Source organism: Callorhinchus milii, unplaced genomic scaffold (assembly GCF_018977255.1).
Source record: "Callorhinchus milii isolate IMCB2004 unplaced genomic scaffold, IMCB_Cmil_1.0 Scaffold4, whole genome shotgun sequence".
In the NCBI taxonomy this organism is placed as follows: domain Eukaryota; kingdom Metazoa; phylum Chordata; class Chondrichthyes; order Chimaeriformes; family Callorhinchidae; genus Callorhinchus; species Callorhinchus milii.
In genome coordinates, this window is record NW_024704745.1 from 78,677,401 (window position 1) to 78,693,862 (window position 16,462).

A 16,462-nucleotide genomic window follows, 5' to 3' on the forward strand; every position below is an offset into this window, starting at 1 on the left:
TTGTGTCTGACATTCAAATCCCTGCACCACCTCGACTCCACCTTATTAGACTCCAGCAGTTACCCCAATGCACACTCTGGAGCCCCCAAACCGTGACTCTTGCCAACTTGTGCCTAATACTCTCTGGAATTAGGTAATCAGGATGTGTCCTTCCAGGGAGAGAGGGAGAGTGCATTCCATTCCAACAATCTATCTCTGGGATTTCCATGTGTAGGTGGGATGCAGGGAATTCCCAGCTTGGGTTGGAGACTCTTAAGCACGATGGTGGGTTTCCGCATGCGTCAGACACCCGGCTGATAAATGAGATACTACACAAGGATTGTTGACAGCTGTTATTGAGAGACGACTGAACCTGTTTGTCTGGGCTTCGCATTTGAACTTGGGTCCTGGAGTTAACAGAGCATTATTATTATTATCATTATTATTCCAGCTCCCTGGAGCATCTCAGTGTTATTCCAACACACCGCACCACTCCAGATCCCCTTCAGTTTATACCATCAGTTTATATCATTTGACCATCACATCAAATGTGACAATTTCCAACCCTATAGAAGCTGCGTTCTTCAAACCAATGCTCTTCTTGGGTAGAAAATACACAGTCACTACACTTTATAGTATATTTTGTGAAGCGCTTTGAGACAATTTGAAGTTGCGATCAGGCGCTACATCAAGCGCAAGAATCGTTATTATTAATAAAGAAAATCGCATTTACCGAGAAAACCTTTTTGTTTAAATACTTTATTTTGAAAATGCGTTAAGAACATGATTTCGAACATCGAAAAGCACAACACAAATATACACGGCAAGTCTCTACGAATGAATTATACACAAATGTATTATATACAGCTTTTTTTTTGTCTGCTTTCTCCTAATAACTTAATCACGCTCGCTACAGCAAAAAAAATTCCCATTTGTCACAAAAGGGTTTTCGTACATAAAAATCTCACACCCGTTTCTTGCTAAAAACGGTTAAGGCACTTCTCGGTGCAAATGACAGTGCAGAGGGTTGGTTCACTGGGCAATGGAACATGGATAGAAACTCAATCTGTGTTGATACATCAATACGGGGGGGTGGGCAGCTTTTGGATTAGTGGAATGTAGTGACAATTGATCCGAACATGAATATGCGTTAGGGTTAGGATTCCAGTGGTACAAGGTGCCACTATTTTGGATTGAGTGACCAGATTTTTTTTTGGAGGGATTATTACCCCCGGAAAGCGATCCAATTGCCTAAATCTTTTACAGATTGGGGGCAGGGGTCGAAGGGGCCAGCTCACACACTCAGACTAGATTCCTTGTTTTTTTTTTATTGTTGTTGCTGATATTAAAAGTTCTGGAAAGCAGGCCAGCTGCAGACTCACTCGTATACTTTGGCAACTGCGAATGGAACGGTCACATAAATCATTCTCCTGTCCATCAATATCAACTCCATCCACACCACTGGCCGTGTCAACTGCTCGATTTTCTCTGTTGCTGATTTTTCAAATGATCTGGATATTCTGGGGACGGGGGACGGAAGGAGAGAAACAACGCCACAGAGAATCACTACAGTTTTCTGCTCACTAGTTTTAATAAAATCTAATAATAATCCTGGCATTTGATATAGCGCCTGATCACGTCTTCGAGACGTCTCAAAACGCTTCACAGAATACTGTAAAGCGAATTGACTATATATTTTCTGGGCGAAACGTGGCAACCAACTGCACACAGCAGTGTCCCACAAACAGTCATGGATTGAGTGACCAAATTATTATTTATTCATTTATTTTGAAGGGATTATTACCCCTGGAAAAGTGATCTGCCAATCGTCCAGCAACCTGGTTCCTACTTACTACTAGGTAAACAGAGGCGTGCGGAGTAAGGAAACTTGCCCAACATTTCGCCCTCCCGGGAATCGAACCCGAGTCCTCTCTCTTGTGAGGCGTGTTCTCTAACCACTCAGCTACATGCTCTAGCCACTGAGTACAGGACACTAAGCTTTCTTCAGCTAAACCACTTGTGATTTCTTTGTGAAATTGAAGGATATGAGGTTTAATTATTAAGCAATCGCTGAATAAATATCCCTTTACCTGGAGAATGTCTAGAATTTCCTTACCTCAGTATGACTTCATCTAGATTTGATCCTTTAGTAGTCAGACAGCTCAGAGTCCCTGAAAACAACACAGAACAATTCAGTCTCATTACAGGTTTAAAATGCTCTTTGGGAGTCTTAAAATTGTACATCTGCAACAATCACACAGTTTCTGCAGCGTCCTCTATAAATATTCCAAATCAATCATCTTGGGTTCCTTTCTTCCGACCCATTCATTGCCTGACAGATATCTTTGCTGACTAGGACAAGGACGTCAGTCAGTAGCAAAGCGAGTACCTGGGTGAACCAGTCACGTGTCAAGACTTTAAGCTACGGTCACAGAAGAAGGAAACACACCACCAAAGCACAAGGTTAGGAGCCGTTCAGCCTGGGACACAGACAAGCAGCAATATAAGGGAGCTGATGGCAGGAGCCATGCAGTGAGGCTGGCGTCACCACGGTTAGTTCTCACTTAATCAGCTAACCTCAGACGTCCCACCATCGTCTTGAGTTCAAAGACTATTGTTCAGATGGTGAACCTGAAATATGTAACAAGCTGATTTCAGTCCAACAACGGTCTCGCTATTTAACAAGAGTTGTCAAAAGAAATCCAACTACCAAACAATAGTACTAAATGTTTTTGTGATTTCAGCCATGTTCCAACATTCAAGGTCATGGTATACTTTAGGTCTTGGTCAAGCATGAAAGCCACAGCGCATTATCCACAGAGGGTTATTAGGACATGAGGAACTATTAGCAGCAATTCAAGCAGAGGCCATAACATTTAAAAGGAATTGGGATAAAAGATAACTTGAATTTATATAGCATCCTTTATGTAACTTAACATCTCAGAATCCTATCATCATTTATTATAATAATGCTTATATTTGATACAGCACTTTTCACGTTGAGAGGAAATCTCGCGTTTCACAGGATATACAACAATAATAACTTGCATTTATATAGCGCCCAACACATGGGGTAGCGGCTGAGTACTGAGCAAAGGCGAAGATACACACCACACTGGGAGAAAGGGCAGGTGACCGTGGGTATGATTGATGAGGAAAGTCCTCAGGTGGGATGTGAAAGTGTAGTATAAAGTGTAGTGACTGTCCATTTTGTAGGCTCAGCAGTGTCCCACAAACAGGCATGAATCGAATAAGCTTTTTAAAACTAGGTGTACATTTTTTTTAATGTCTTTCCCCTCCCTTGATCCCCCTTATATTGTTCTTCATCAAAATGAAGGAGATTTCCCCCGATGTCCTGGTCAACAATCCCCCATATAAAATATAAAGTTTGTGGGACACTGCTGTGCACGAAACTCACTGTTGCATTCACTTACAAAATGCAGTCACTGCACTTAACAGTAAATCCTGCAAAATGTTTTGAAACAACCCCTCAACGTGAAAGTTGCTCCTCAACGTGAAAGTGTTATTGCATTATTATTGTATTAATAATAATCCTTGCATTTGATATAGCGCTTTTCACATCTTCTCGACGTCTCAAAGCGCTTCACAGGATACACTGTAAAGTGAATTGACTGTATATTTTGTGGGCGAAACGCGGCAGCCAATTGCGCACAGCAGCGTCCCACAAACAGTCATGGATTGAAGTGACCAAATTATTATTGTTTTTTTTTCTTGAGGGATTATTATTAGGCGTGTGGAGTAAGGAAACTTGCCCACGGTTTCACCCTGCCGGGAATCGAACCCAGGTCTCTCGTTTGCAAGGCGAGCGCTCTCACCACTGAGCTACAGGACTCCACGTATTATTAATTGATTGATTGCTTTAAGGGTTATGAAAGGATGGAAGAAGGAAAGGCCATTTGACTTATCAAAGCTGCTCATCCAGCCACAAAGCTACCTGATCATTTTCACGCAGAACTTCTAAAAGGCAGTAAAGAAGTGCGCGCAGCCCGCACAACATAATGTAACCCTGCAGCAACGTCAGTGGAATATTCCAGGCACTTTCTTGTACAGAAACAGCAGTATTGTCTCCGTTAGTACTATCTTACCAGCTAACATCTTCTCAACTTCAATAACAGTCACAGGCAGGCGAGGCTGTGGACAAGTCTCATTTACCAACATTAAGACAGCCATGGACAGCCTCTCCTTGCTATTCAAATTGGATTCAAATTGATCTCAACACAGAATGTGCCTACACTAGTTTTGCGAAACAACAGTCCCCGCCAAGGTCTAGATATTTTCTTATCCCAGAATATTTGTTGGAATTACGCAGAAGAAATGTCAAACTTAAAAGCAGATTAATTTTCAATAAGTAAAACCCTGGATCAGGCTTTATTATAAAGTAAGCTACACTTTGCTGCTTCCAATAGTAGGGACAGTCAAGGAGGAAACCATTTGCCTGAAGTTAGCACCACTTCAAGGAGAAAAAAAATGTCGTCACTCAATCCACAACTGTTTGTGGGACGCTACTGTGCACAATTGGCTGCCGCGTTTCGCCCACAAAATACACAGTCAATTCACTTTACAGTATATTCTGTGAAGCGCTTTGAGTCGTCTCAACGATGTGATAAGGCGCTATGTTAAATGCAAGGATTATTATTATAGACTGAAGTATAAAGTAGCAATTTTTTGGTTCTGTCTTTATAATATGACTGATTATATGACTGCAAACAGGCAATGGAAAAACCTACGTAAGTGTAATGAAACAATTTAGTGATCGGTATAGAAGACTCCAATTCGAATGCATGAACCTGTTTCACCTTTCACCATTTCTTCCCAAGTAGGGGATGTGAAAGGAAGGCAGAAAAATGACTGAGGAGTTAGAATGGAAAATTGAAGAAGAGTCTTTGGGCGATTAAATTCTTTTTGGTTTTTAAAGTACTTGTTTTGGGGTTTTAAGGTATTTACTGATCAAAACAAATGCAAAACAAACCGATCAATTCACTTACCCGTCATTCCACTGATCGTTGGCTGCTTCTTCAGCCACCAGGTTTTCATACTCAGTTGCAGCGAATCTCTCCCAGTCAGACAGCTCTGGGCCATCACTTTCTACGTCCTGCTGCACAGAAGAGGCAAAGCTTACACACAGCAACAACAGAAGCAAATTACATTTACACAGCGCCTTTGATGTCTGGAGGACGTCTCAAAGCGCTGGATAGTCAGGAATTTGGACCCGAGCTGTGGTTTAAGTATTAAGAGGGTTGGAGAGCAGGGAGGATTTTGACTGTATCCTCTGGGAGATGGCGAGCCAGTGGAGCTGGGTGAAGATGAGGGTGGTAGGGTCACAGATGGGGGTGGTAGGGTCCTGGTGCAGGAGAGACCAGCTGCAGAATTCTGGATGATCTGCAGTTTGTGGTGGGAAGAGTTGGGAAGGTCGACAAGCAGGGATTTAGCGTAGTCGAGCCTGAATGTGTTGAGTGTGTGGATGAGGGTCTCGGTGGTCTGAAGGGAGAGGCAGATTCCAAGTGTGGATTGGATCTTTTAAGACGCTGCATTTAGTTATGGCTGCACAAAACAATATTATTAGGTTGGTGAACTTTGCCCTACATTGCTTACATTTAACCTGTTAAACAAACCGTGGGAATCATTCAGTAATATTCCTCCAATCTCTGTCCTAATTTAGTAAGAGAGGGCATTAGTCCTTGCTGTGTTATGGGTGTATTGAGAACATAAGTCCCTTGAGTTCATGAAATCCTCAAAAGTGGTTGGACGACTGGTAGCATCTGATCAGTCATCAAAATAGGACTTGCACAAATAGATCTGGGAGATCTAGGCCCTGAGAGTAGCTCCAGTCAGCATTAGACCAGCTCCCATTCCATAAGCATCTGGGTAATCGGTTTCCCTAGTTAAGAGTTTGTCCCAGGATGGACAAGTTTCAAGATGGCTCTGAAATATGTGGTGTAACAGCCTTACGTCCATTGGGTTTATGCTGTGCAGATAAGCCAGGTGTAATGTGGGTGAAGGATTTTGCTGTAGCCCTCTTGAAGCACGCATTATGTTGATGTGCCAATAGATAGAAAATCTATCTGTCCTCTGTCTTGTTCCCACACAAGACACTTCTTTCGACATTTCTGTCCGTTCCCCTTTAAATCACAACCATTGCCCTCTATACCTATCAGTGTAATCAATCGGTTATCTACATCAGTGGATCACAGGGAACTAAATCATTTGGTGATCGAGACTCAAATAGAATATCTACTGCATTGAAGTGAAAACAATTTACATGTCCACTGCTTACACTTCAGTCGGTCAATTATAAGAAATCAATTAGAATTAGAAGCAGCAATTTAAAAAAAAATGTTTTTGGGGTCAGTCGTGTGTCTGACATTTGCTGAAAACCACCACCGGTGCTTAAGGGTATCCAACCCAAACTGAGCATTCCCTGAATCCCACCTACACATGGAAATCCCAGAGATAGTTTGTTGGAATGGAATGCGCTCTCCCTCTCTCTCTCTCCCTGGAGGGACACATCCTGATTACCCAATTCTGGAAAGTATTAGGCTCAGGTTGGCAAGAGCCAAGGCTTGGGGAGCCCAGAGTGTGCGTTGGGGTAACTGCTGGAGTCTAACCAGTTCAAATCACAGCTCAAAATCTGGATGAGTGTGGAATGTTTATACTCCACACAAGCCTCCACCTATCCTCATTTCCTCTCCCTATCTCCTTCCTCTCTTGTGCATGCATCTAGTTTCCTCTTAAATCCATTCACTTGCTCTACTTCAACCACAGCTTCTGGTAGTGAGTTCCATATGCTCACCACTCTCTGGGTTCCTCCTAAACTCTCAGATCTGCTAGTGACTGTTATATTTATACATTTATAATGATACATATACAGTGGGGGGAGCAGGTGTAGAATTTCAAGTTCTTTTGGATTAGGTAACTTCTTAAAAAGAATGTGGACTCCAATCGTGGAATCCTGTAGCTCAGTGGTAAGAGCACTCGCCTCACAAGCGAGAGGACCCGGGTTCGATTCCCAGCAGAGCGAAACCTTAGTCAAGTTGCCTTACTCCACACACCTCTGTTTACCCAGCAGTAAATAGGAAACCCGTTGTTAGTCAATTGGCGGATCACTTTTCTGGGGCTAATAACCCTTCAATAAAATAAATAAGATAAAAATATAATAATTCGGCCACTTAATCCACGACTGTTTGCGGGACACTGCTGTGTGCAATTGGCTGACATGTTTCGCCCACAAAATAGTCAATTCACTTTTCAGTATATTCTATGAAGCGCTCTGAGACGTCTTGAAGACATGATAAGGCATTATATCAAATGCGAGGATTAGTAATATTATTATTTGCCACTTCAGTTGAAACCCACTGTGGTGGTTTAACTAGGAAACAATTACCCGTTGGATAGAAAACGGATCCTTCTGCTCGTGCTCCAGATATTTGTCGATATTAAAAAGCGTATCGAAAAATACGTTCGCCATCTTACACTTCTTCAGGTCGTGCAGGGTGATTTTTCCTGTGTAAAAGATTTGCTTCAGTGAACGATTTGAGAGGAACAAAGTTATCATTCAGTGGCAGAGCGTGCAAAAGAATTTACAAAAACACACATGGATTTCATTTTGCCCTGCCTATGAAAACACTTAGCCTGTGCCACATGGGACAGCTGTAAGAGATGAGCGAAGACATTTATCAAAACAAAATGAATTGGCGGATGTGGGAAGGTAAGAGAAGGAGCCAAGATCCAGCACAAAACTAGTGCTGTAAATATAGAAACAGACGCACCACATTTAACTTGCTTCACATGAAGGAAAACAGTTACTCCATTCAAATTAACAACTTGCATTTATAGAGCGCCCTTCACGCCGGACGGCATCTCGGAGCGCTTAACAGTGGCGAAGCCCAGAGGGGGATGGTGACCATAGGCACAGTTGAAGAGGAAGGTCTTATTTGGGATACATTATATGAGTAACCTGAGACATGACATATGGTAAGTGTGATATGGCTTGGAAGAACCAGGCAACTTGTGATATAAGGCTCCCGAAGCTTTCACTGTGTTGCAGACTAATCCATACAGAATGAATTGCTATTAATTGCTCCAGTATTGTAGTATTCGACTACCATATTTCTAAAGTTACTCAAGCGCTACTAACAAATCGCAGCAAAAACAGAGATAGAGTATATCCTCTCACAAGCTGCCTCCGTCAGTATTAGGCTTGTGTATACTTTTGCAATGTTGGAAAGGTTTCTGAAAGTGACTTAGGAAGACGAATCATTTTAGAAATGATTGAAAATGTTATAAATCATTAAAAAAATAATACTTTAATATGAAAATAATAGAAAGTGAGATAAAAAGAATGATAAATCTCTACTTCCACCGGTCCATTTTTAGCAGGCAGGAGCGACCAAGTGGTGAAGGAAACCTATTAGAAAAGTGTTTGGTTAAACTTTCAGCACAAGAGGCAACAATTCAACTCATTGGGTCTTTGTTATTGCTGCTTCTGAATTAACCTTATAAACGTCCCAGCGTTTTCCTCAAATCTCTTAATATTTTTATTCAGCCACTGAGCCTCAACTCTCTGCCTCGCCCCATCATCACCTGTCTTCAGATCACCTATGGTCACCTTCCCCTTTCTCCATGCTCGACCTTTAATCGCTCTGAGATGCTACCCCATGTGAAGGGCACGATATAAATACAAGCTTCTGCTGTTGTTTATATTGCAGGTGTATATATTGCACTGATCCAGCCCCAAAAAGCACGTGTGGTAATGAACGCCACATCCCCAAACCCACAGGTTGCAAAATTTCTTCCGGACTCTCCCAATGGGTATAATCAATTCACTTTACAGTATATCCTATGAAGCGCTTTGAGATGTCGACGACGTGATAAGGCGCTGTATCAAATGCAAGGGTTATTATTAATTAAATTCTTAAATAAATTCTTAATAATCCTGAGTCTATGCTCCCTCATAACCATTTTCCCCAACAACGAGAAGTCTCTCACATTTAATTTGTTGCGTCCCTGAAAGGCCACTCCATATAAAATGATCCTTTGTGTTAATGTGCAACTGCAACTTCAATTTAGGAGTTTCTTTGTCAAGCCGGGCGTCTGACACATAAACACCCATCATCATGCAAGCCAACCGGGAGTATGTCATTTTCTGTTCGTCTGTATGTAATGTACATTCACTTCATGGCTGTTTGTGGGACTTTGCTGTGCACAAATTGGCTTCAGCATTCGCCTACAAAGAGACAGTCACTACACTTCACAGTAAAATCTTTTGATGCGCTTTGAGACATGTTGATGAGGCGCTACGCAATAATCCTTCCTTGTATTTGGTATAGCACCTTTCACATCCGGAGGACGTCTCAAAGCGTTTCACAGGATTTACTATGAGGTGGAGTGACTGTGTTTGTAGGTGAACGCAGCAGCTCAACTGCACACAAGAACGTCCCACAAGCAGCCATGAAACAAATGACCAATTTTATTCCTATTTTATATCAAATTCAATGATGATTATTAATATTGCTACGACATGAGCATCCCAAGACAGTAGAGCATTCATCATCTTCATTTTGTTTTAACTGCAAAACGAGATCAAAGATATTAATGACTGCTTAACCATGAACGAAGGGTATAAAAGAAGGCTTACCTTCACATACTGGCTTGACAAGATCAAGCAATTGGCAAAGGCAGTCCTCAAAAGGCAATGGCTCAATGGACATGCACTCTAGTTTTTTGCACTGGTCCTCATAGAAATAGTTCAGTTCATACATGGACAGCACCCCATCTCCATCGAGATCCATGCAACGGAACCAGTATTCAATACTTTTGAGAAGGGAGAGAATACAGGTAATGGTCACCACAAATTATCTAAATTTACTCGAAAAGTTTGCACAACACAAAACAGAAGCAAACTGAAGCAGTTGTCGGTATATAATCAATTTTACTATTCAAAATTTGTGTGCAAATTGGTTGCTGAGATCAGCTCGAAAAATACACAATCACTATACTAAATCATGTAAAACACCCTGAGGCGTCTTTTGATGTAATAAGGTGCTCTATCAAAGGCAAGGATTATTAAATGCAGGCAGATGTAACGGTATAGAAGACGTGATAAGCGCTATATCAAATACAAGGATTATTATTATTATTTTGTTATAATAATCATATAAAGTTACATTATTCCCTTAAAGACTCAAAAATATCACTATTCTCCCATTCAAAATGATGCAAAGCGAAATAAGATGATCAACTCCAATCCTGTGCGGATACAGGATTTTACCTTGTTTGTGTCGTTTTATCTTCTTCTGAAATCAAGAACCACACAAAGTCGGCATAACCGATTTTTCTCTCTTTGTGAGGTTTCTTGTCCCTGTAAATTAAAGAACAATCTGAAGGTCCTGGGAGTTAAACTTGTATAAACCTTATTTTCTACTACTGAGAATTTTAATAGCAGATCTCTTTCCAGGGGTAATAATCCCTCAAAAAAAATTGGTCACTCAATGCATGACTGTTTGTGGGACACTACTGTGTGCAAATCGCATTTTGCTCACAAAGTACAGTCAATTCATTTTACAATATATTCTGTAAAATGCTTTTGAGACATCTCAATGACATGATACATTAGATTACATTGGAATATACAGCACAGAAAAAGGCCATTTGGCCCAACTGGTCTATGCGGTGTTTATGTTCCACGTGAGTCTCCTCCTGCCCTTCCTCAACTAAGCCTTCAAGCATAACCTTCTATTTTTTTCTCCCTCATGCACCTATCTCGCTTCCCCTTAAATATATCAATGCTATTTGCCTCAACAACTCCTTGTGGTGGCAGCTTCCACATTCCCACTACTCTCTGTGTGAAGACATTTCTTCTAACTTCCCTATTTGATCTATTTGTGACTATTTTATATTGATGGCCCCCGGTTTTGGTCTCCCCCACACGTGGAAACATCTTCCTTATGTCAACCCTATCAAAACCTTTCAGCATTTTAAAGACCTCTATCAGGTCACCCCTTACCTTCCTCTTTTCAAGAGAAAAGAGTCCAAGCATGTTCAGCCTTTCCTGATAGGTATAACTTCTCAGGACATTGTGCAGTACTGTGTGCAGTTCTGGTCACCGCAATATAAAAAGGATATTGCAGTGATTGAGAGGATACAGAGGAGAGCAAACAGAATGATTGGGGGGGGTGGAGAGGCTGGACTATGAGGAGCGATTAGGTAGACTGGGCAGGTTCACACTGGAGAAGAGAAAGTTATCGGGGGATATGATTAGGGTCTTTAAAATTCTAAACGGAATAGTTAATGTAGACTATGAAAAGCTGTTTTATCTGGTATTGAGGACATGGCCTGCGATTGAAGTGGGGGAAATTCAGAACAAATCCGCAGAAACACTACTTCAGTGAGCAAGTAGTAAATGTATGGAACAGGCTCCCGAGGGAGATGGTGGAAGCAGAAAGTGTTGATTATTTCAAGAACAAATGAGATAGATGTGTTAGGAAATAATATCTTGGGATACAGTATGTAGTTTGGGACATGACACGTGCAAGCAACTGCCAGGATGGTGGAAGGCGAACTGGATAGACCTTGCAGCACAGAAGCCATTCTGTACACCTCATCTGTGCTCGTCTCCTTTACCCCCTCGTGACTGAGTCCGCTGGAGCAGTCTACATTAAATCGTATTAGGACTTGGAGCTCATAGTCTAGGCTGACACTACAATGCAGTGCTGGAGGGCGCTGCATTGACAGAGGTGCTGTTCTTCAGTTGAGGCATGCAACCAAAATCTCATCTGCCTGATCAGGTGGATGTAAAATAAGCAGCAACTTGCACTTACATAGTGGTGTAGAGTAGCACTTAACAGTGGCGGAACCAAGCAGGGGGAAGGTGACCTTAAGCGCAGTCGAAAAGCATAAACATTTCCAAGCACCATTTGGAAAGAGAAAATAATTTCTCCTGGCATCTTGACCAACAATCCCCAGAGGAAAAAAAATGATCGTTCACTTGATAGCTATAATGGGACATAAAGCTGTGTATAAATCGGCTGCTGTATTCACCTACTAATACACAGACACTGCACTTCGCAAAGACTCTGTGAAGTGATATGGTGTTTCAATGTGATGAGGTGCTATATTTAGGATCGTTATAAACTTTAAAAAGTTTTACCTTGTAACTGCTCCAGAGAAGATCCTCTCAACCATTCTATTGGATATAGCTGAAGGCAAAAGAGAAACAATTTATATTAAATAATATTCATTAAAATCTAGTTCTGGCCACTGAGGCTTCAGATCAGACATCAATCAAGAATACAAATCATAGGAATAAAGGAAAACAGGAAAAGGGGGAGAGCAATCAACTCATCGAGCTTGTTCTACCAATTTATTTGATGATGGCAGATGTATTAATCCCAATATTTCAGCCTGTCACCATACTTGCTGTGTGCAATTGGCTGCCATATTTCTCCCATAAAATATACAATCAAGTCACTTTACAGTATGTTCTGAAAAGGGCTTTGAGACGTCTAGAAGACATGAAAAGCGCTACATTAAATGCAAGGATTATTATTTGTTGTCCCTTTCAGTTCCTTCCTGGTTAAGTTCTGCCCGTCTGTGCAGTATATATTGGCAGGACATTGCATTTTATGCACCGAACTTCATTTGCCAGCAATCCATCCCTGCTGTGTTCTTTTGGTAATAATGTGATCTCCATATCCACCTTCTCCCTAGCTTCCCTCAAAGTACTAACAAGCGAGTACGGGAATGTAGTATAGAAACCATCACGAGTGAAATATAACAATAACAACATGTATTTATATAGCTCCCTTCACGCTGGACTATTTCTTGGGAGTGCTCCACAAAATACAGAGCACTCTGGCACACACATATAAGTGTGTGGGCCAGGAACAGAACAGAAATCAGCAGAATACATCATTTTACAACATCTGGTGAGTTAAACATTAAATTGGTGCTTAAGAGATTTCCTAGTTCAGTGAAGGTCAATCATATTGAACAAATATGCGTGTACACTTGAAGAGCCTTTTTAAGTTGAGATTTTGGAGCCATGTGCAAAGCAGCAAATTACATTTGTAAAGCACCTTTCACGTGGGGAAGACGTCCCAAGCCGCTGGACAGTCAGGAATTTGGCTGACTGTTTAACAAGACAAGCAAGTCTGATTGCCAATTTGAAATATATTGCAGAGAGCAAATTAATTTGAAATAGACAAGTGTCAACAAGGGTGAGTCACTGACACTCCAGTCCTCAACATGCTGTCACTATGTACCTCAGAGATGATTAAACGCCCTCCAGCGGGTTCAGTGACTGTTTTGAGACCGAGCAGGTTATAAACACTAGGAGCGCCAGCAATTCAAATCAGATCACTTTGGTCTTAACTGGAATCGTTGAATGTTACCAAAATAGGCTACTTGGCTCATCAAGTCTATGCTGGAGCTTTGATCCATGTTTGTGGTGTGCTGTAGCATAGTGGTTAGAGCATTCGTCTCACAAACAAGATGATCCAGGTTCGATTCCCAGCCAGGGTGAAACCTTAGGCAAATTGCCTTACTCCACACGCCCTCGCTTATCTAGCAGTAAGTAGGAATCGGATTGTTAGTCAATTGGCGGATCGCTTTCTGGGGGTAATGATCCTTCCAAAAAAAGTAATTCAATCCACAACTGTCTGTGGGACATTGCTGTGTGCAATTAGTTGCTGCGTCTCGCCCATAAAATATACAGCCAATCCTCTTTACAATATATTCTGTGAAGCACTTTGAGATTTCTCAACAACGTGATAAGGCGCTGTATCAACTGCAAGGATTATTATATTTGATTATCCGCTTAAGCTTATCGCACTCTCCCCTACACGTCACACTCCGTGGTGAATTGCCTTTGAAAAGGAGTTATGAACTCTGCTTTAACAACAGCTTGGGACAGAGAATTGCACATTCCAATCACCCTCTATGTGAAGTCACTTTACTTACAGAGGTAGCGTTGCATTTGACTTAAAATCAGCGCTGATCTTTTGAAAAGACAGTACAATATTGATTTTAGTTCATGTTCCAAAGAGTCAAAGAAGCTTTTTATAAAAAGGACTAGCTGCTCGCTATTCATTTATGCGTGGCATGTCATTCCAACCATCGACTCCCAATGATCTGCCACTTCATGCTACTTGTCTTACCGTCATCATTGTGTCTTGCCAGGTCTTTCTGATCAATGTAGAGGTCATGGTCGGTATCGAGTTCCCAGAATTTACAATAGATCACATAAAAGTGCTCATAGGAGAAGAATTCTGTGAGTTGATTGATGTCTTCTTCCTCTTCCAGCAAAGCTATGTTCTGCAGGAAAGCAATATCTACCTTACGTTAGCATTCAGAAAAATTATTCAAGCTAAATAAAACTCCACATTTAGTCAGGTCCATTGCTCAACTTGGAAAGATATTCATACCCAGACTTACAGAATCATCAATAAACATTAGTAATAAGTCTACTATTTGTTTCTTTGCTGTTGGTTTATGAAGGGATATATCTCTTCAGTACATCTCTTCATAAAGCGAATGCTTTGAAGAAATCTATCCTGCAGCCCAGTTATATCTTTACCATAATATAAATTTGCCTGTAACGGGGTTGCAAATGTGAACCCCATTCATTGCTCATGCTTGCAGCCGACCTGTTCACTTCCTGCATGCTAGCCGACTCTTGAGTCATTAGGTCATCGTCGACCTCACGTCCTGCTGCTTTGTGCCTCAAACCAGACCTGACATTGGTGGTGACCTGAAAGTCAACCATTTTTTCCTTTGAGCACCAAACTGACCAGCTGTGTGGGCTCACAGTCAAATCCACTAATTGTGTGGAGGTCTGGTAGCCTACTACAGCAAGGATATTGTATCAACGGAGAAAACACAGCGTAGATTTATTAGCATGTTCCTTGGGATACAGCTATCAAGAACGTGTTTCTCTCTGGAGAAGAGACCTCACAGAGGTGTTCAAAATTATAAAACGATAAAGCGGACATTTGAAAAGTGTTGTGAGTCCAAAACAAGGGGGCATCATTATTACTGTCACTAGTAGATCTAAAAGGGAGTTTAGGAACGCAGACAGTGGCGAGAATATATGTAAATCACTGCTGGGAGCTGTGGTTGAAGCAGAAACCATCAATGTAATTTAAGAGGAAATTTGATGCATGCGAGAGGGAGAAGGAAATGAGAGGCTCATGTAGATGGTAAACACTGACATGGATTAGTTGGGTCAGATGGCCTGGCCTGTTTCCTTGCTGTATAAGTCCATGTAATTCTATTCTATGCAGGTTGGGATTTTATGGATCACAAATGCTGAATGATACCAAGGCTTCACTGTACTGTGCACACATCAGCTGTAACTGTCAGACTGATCTCTGCGGTTTACAATCCAATTGTGGTTTGATATTGAACATCTTCAATGATTCTAAACACAATTCCAGCGACTTGATAAAATCCTACCTTTCAACTGATATAGAGGAAACCGCAGCTAGAACAGTGATCTATACTGAACCAATAACAAATTACATTTACACAGCGCCTTTCATGTCTGGAGGACGTCCCAAGGTGCTAGACAATCAGGAATTTGGAGGGTTGGGATCAGGAGGGGTGGACCAGGTGAGTTCGCAATCCTTCAGGGTATTTTTTGATGACAGACCAGCCACAGTCATCAGTAGGACTTGGAGGGCCAGATCCTTCGACTCAGCCACTGTTAATCCCGCAAGCCAAAGTCCTAATGGTAAGGTGGCCCGAGCTGGATAAGCAGCAGGAAGTTTGACAGTTAGCACTTTCGCTGGCATATTGACATGAAAGGTGCTAAATAAATTTAAATTGTATTGCATTTCCAATTGTTTTTTAAATAAGTTAAAAAATACAGAAATGTGGCAACAAATCTGCCCAGAATGAAAGATAAAAGGGTCAAACGAGCCGGCAGTGAGAAGCTCCCGAGCTCACAGGAGAGTTTACCTGAAGAAGGCAGCTTCTCTTAATTTCTGTACTAGTTATTCGTCCTGTCCATGATCTGTTCACTGTGTAAAATATCCTCTGGATGACCTGCACAATGACATAAGAGGTTCAGCCAATATACTGCACGTTTTCAAAGAACATTAACCCTGAAGGGGACTGCGCACGTGTGTGAGGTTAAAAAGCACGACTTTCCCCCAATCTATATTTGGTTGCAGGTCGATGGACTGCCCCTGAGATGTGACCCTCCCCTTCCTGTGACCATCCACCGTCTGCGATCCAGCCAGTTAAAAAAAATAATTTGAAAACGTTGCACCCGCACTCCCAAATGACTGCAGAGATTTGGAAGGAGAAAAAAACATGAATCAGGGTGACGTGCCACAATGCACTTTACAGCAATTACTGTCAAGGCTAAGCAGCAATGGGTTTGGTAGTCCTAGCTGGACAAGCAGCGGGAAAGCTTGCCAGACAGTACCGTCGATGCAGTAACTGCTGGTTAGACTCCAGCAGT

The 16,462-nt window shown here is 41.7% G+C and overlaps 1 protein-coding gene across 4 annotated transcripts in view; it reads right to left on the reverse strand.

The window, feature by feature from the left end:
* Positions 1-722: 722 nt before the first annotated feature.
* The window catches only part of ppp2r3b (protein phosphatase 2, regulatory subunit B'', beta), a 69,796-nt gene continuing 54,056 nt past the window's right edge, over positions 723-16,462 (reverse strand). For 3 of the 4 annotated variants that reach the window (XM_042334285.1, XM_042334283.1, XM_007891083.2), the window contains 9 exons: positions 15,955-16,041; positions 14,154-14,310; positions 12,146-12,194; positions 10,268-10,357; positions 9,635-9,810; positions 7,382-7,500; positions 4,986-5,095; positions 2,096-2,150; positions 723-1,499 (listed from right to left, as the gene is read on the reverse strand). In XM_042334285.1, coding sequence (XP_042190219.1) covers positions 2,126-2,150; positions 4,986-5,095; positions 7,382-7,500; positions 9,635-9,810; positions 10,268-10,357; positions 12,146-12,194; positions 14,154-14,310; positions 15,955-16,041 — 813 coding nt within the window. In that variant the 3' untranslated portion in view covers positions 723-1,499; positions 2,096-2,125. The remainder of the gene's footprint in view (positions 1,500-2,095; positions 2,151-4,985; positions 5,096-7,381; positions 7,501-9,634; positions 9,811-10,267; positions 10,358-12,145; positions 12,195-14,153; positions 14,311-15,954; positions 16,042-16,462) is intronic. The other variant, XM_042334284.1, reaches the window with a different exon arrangement.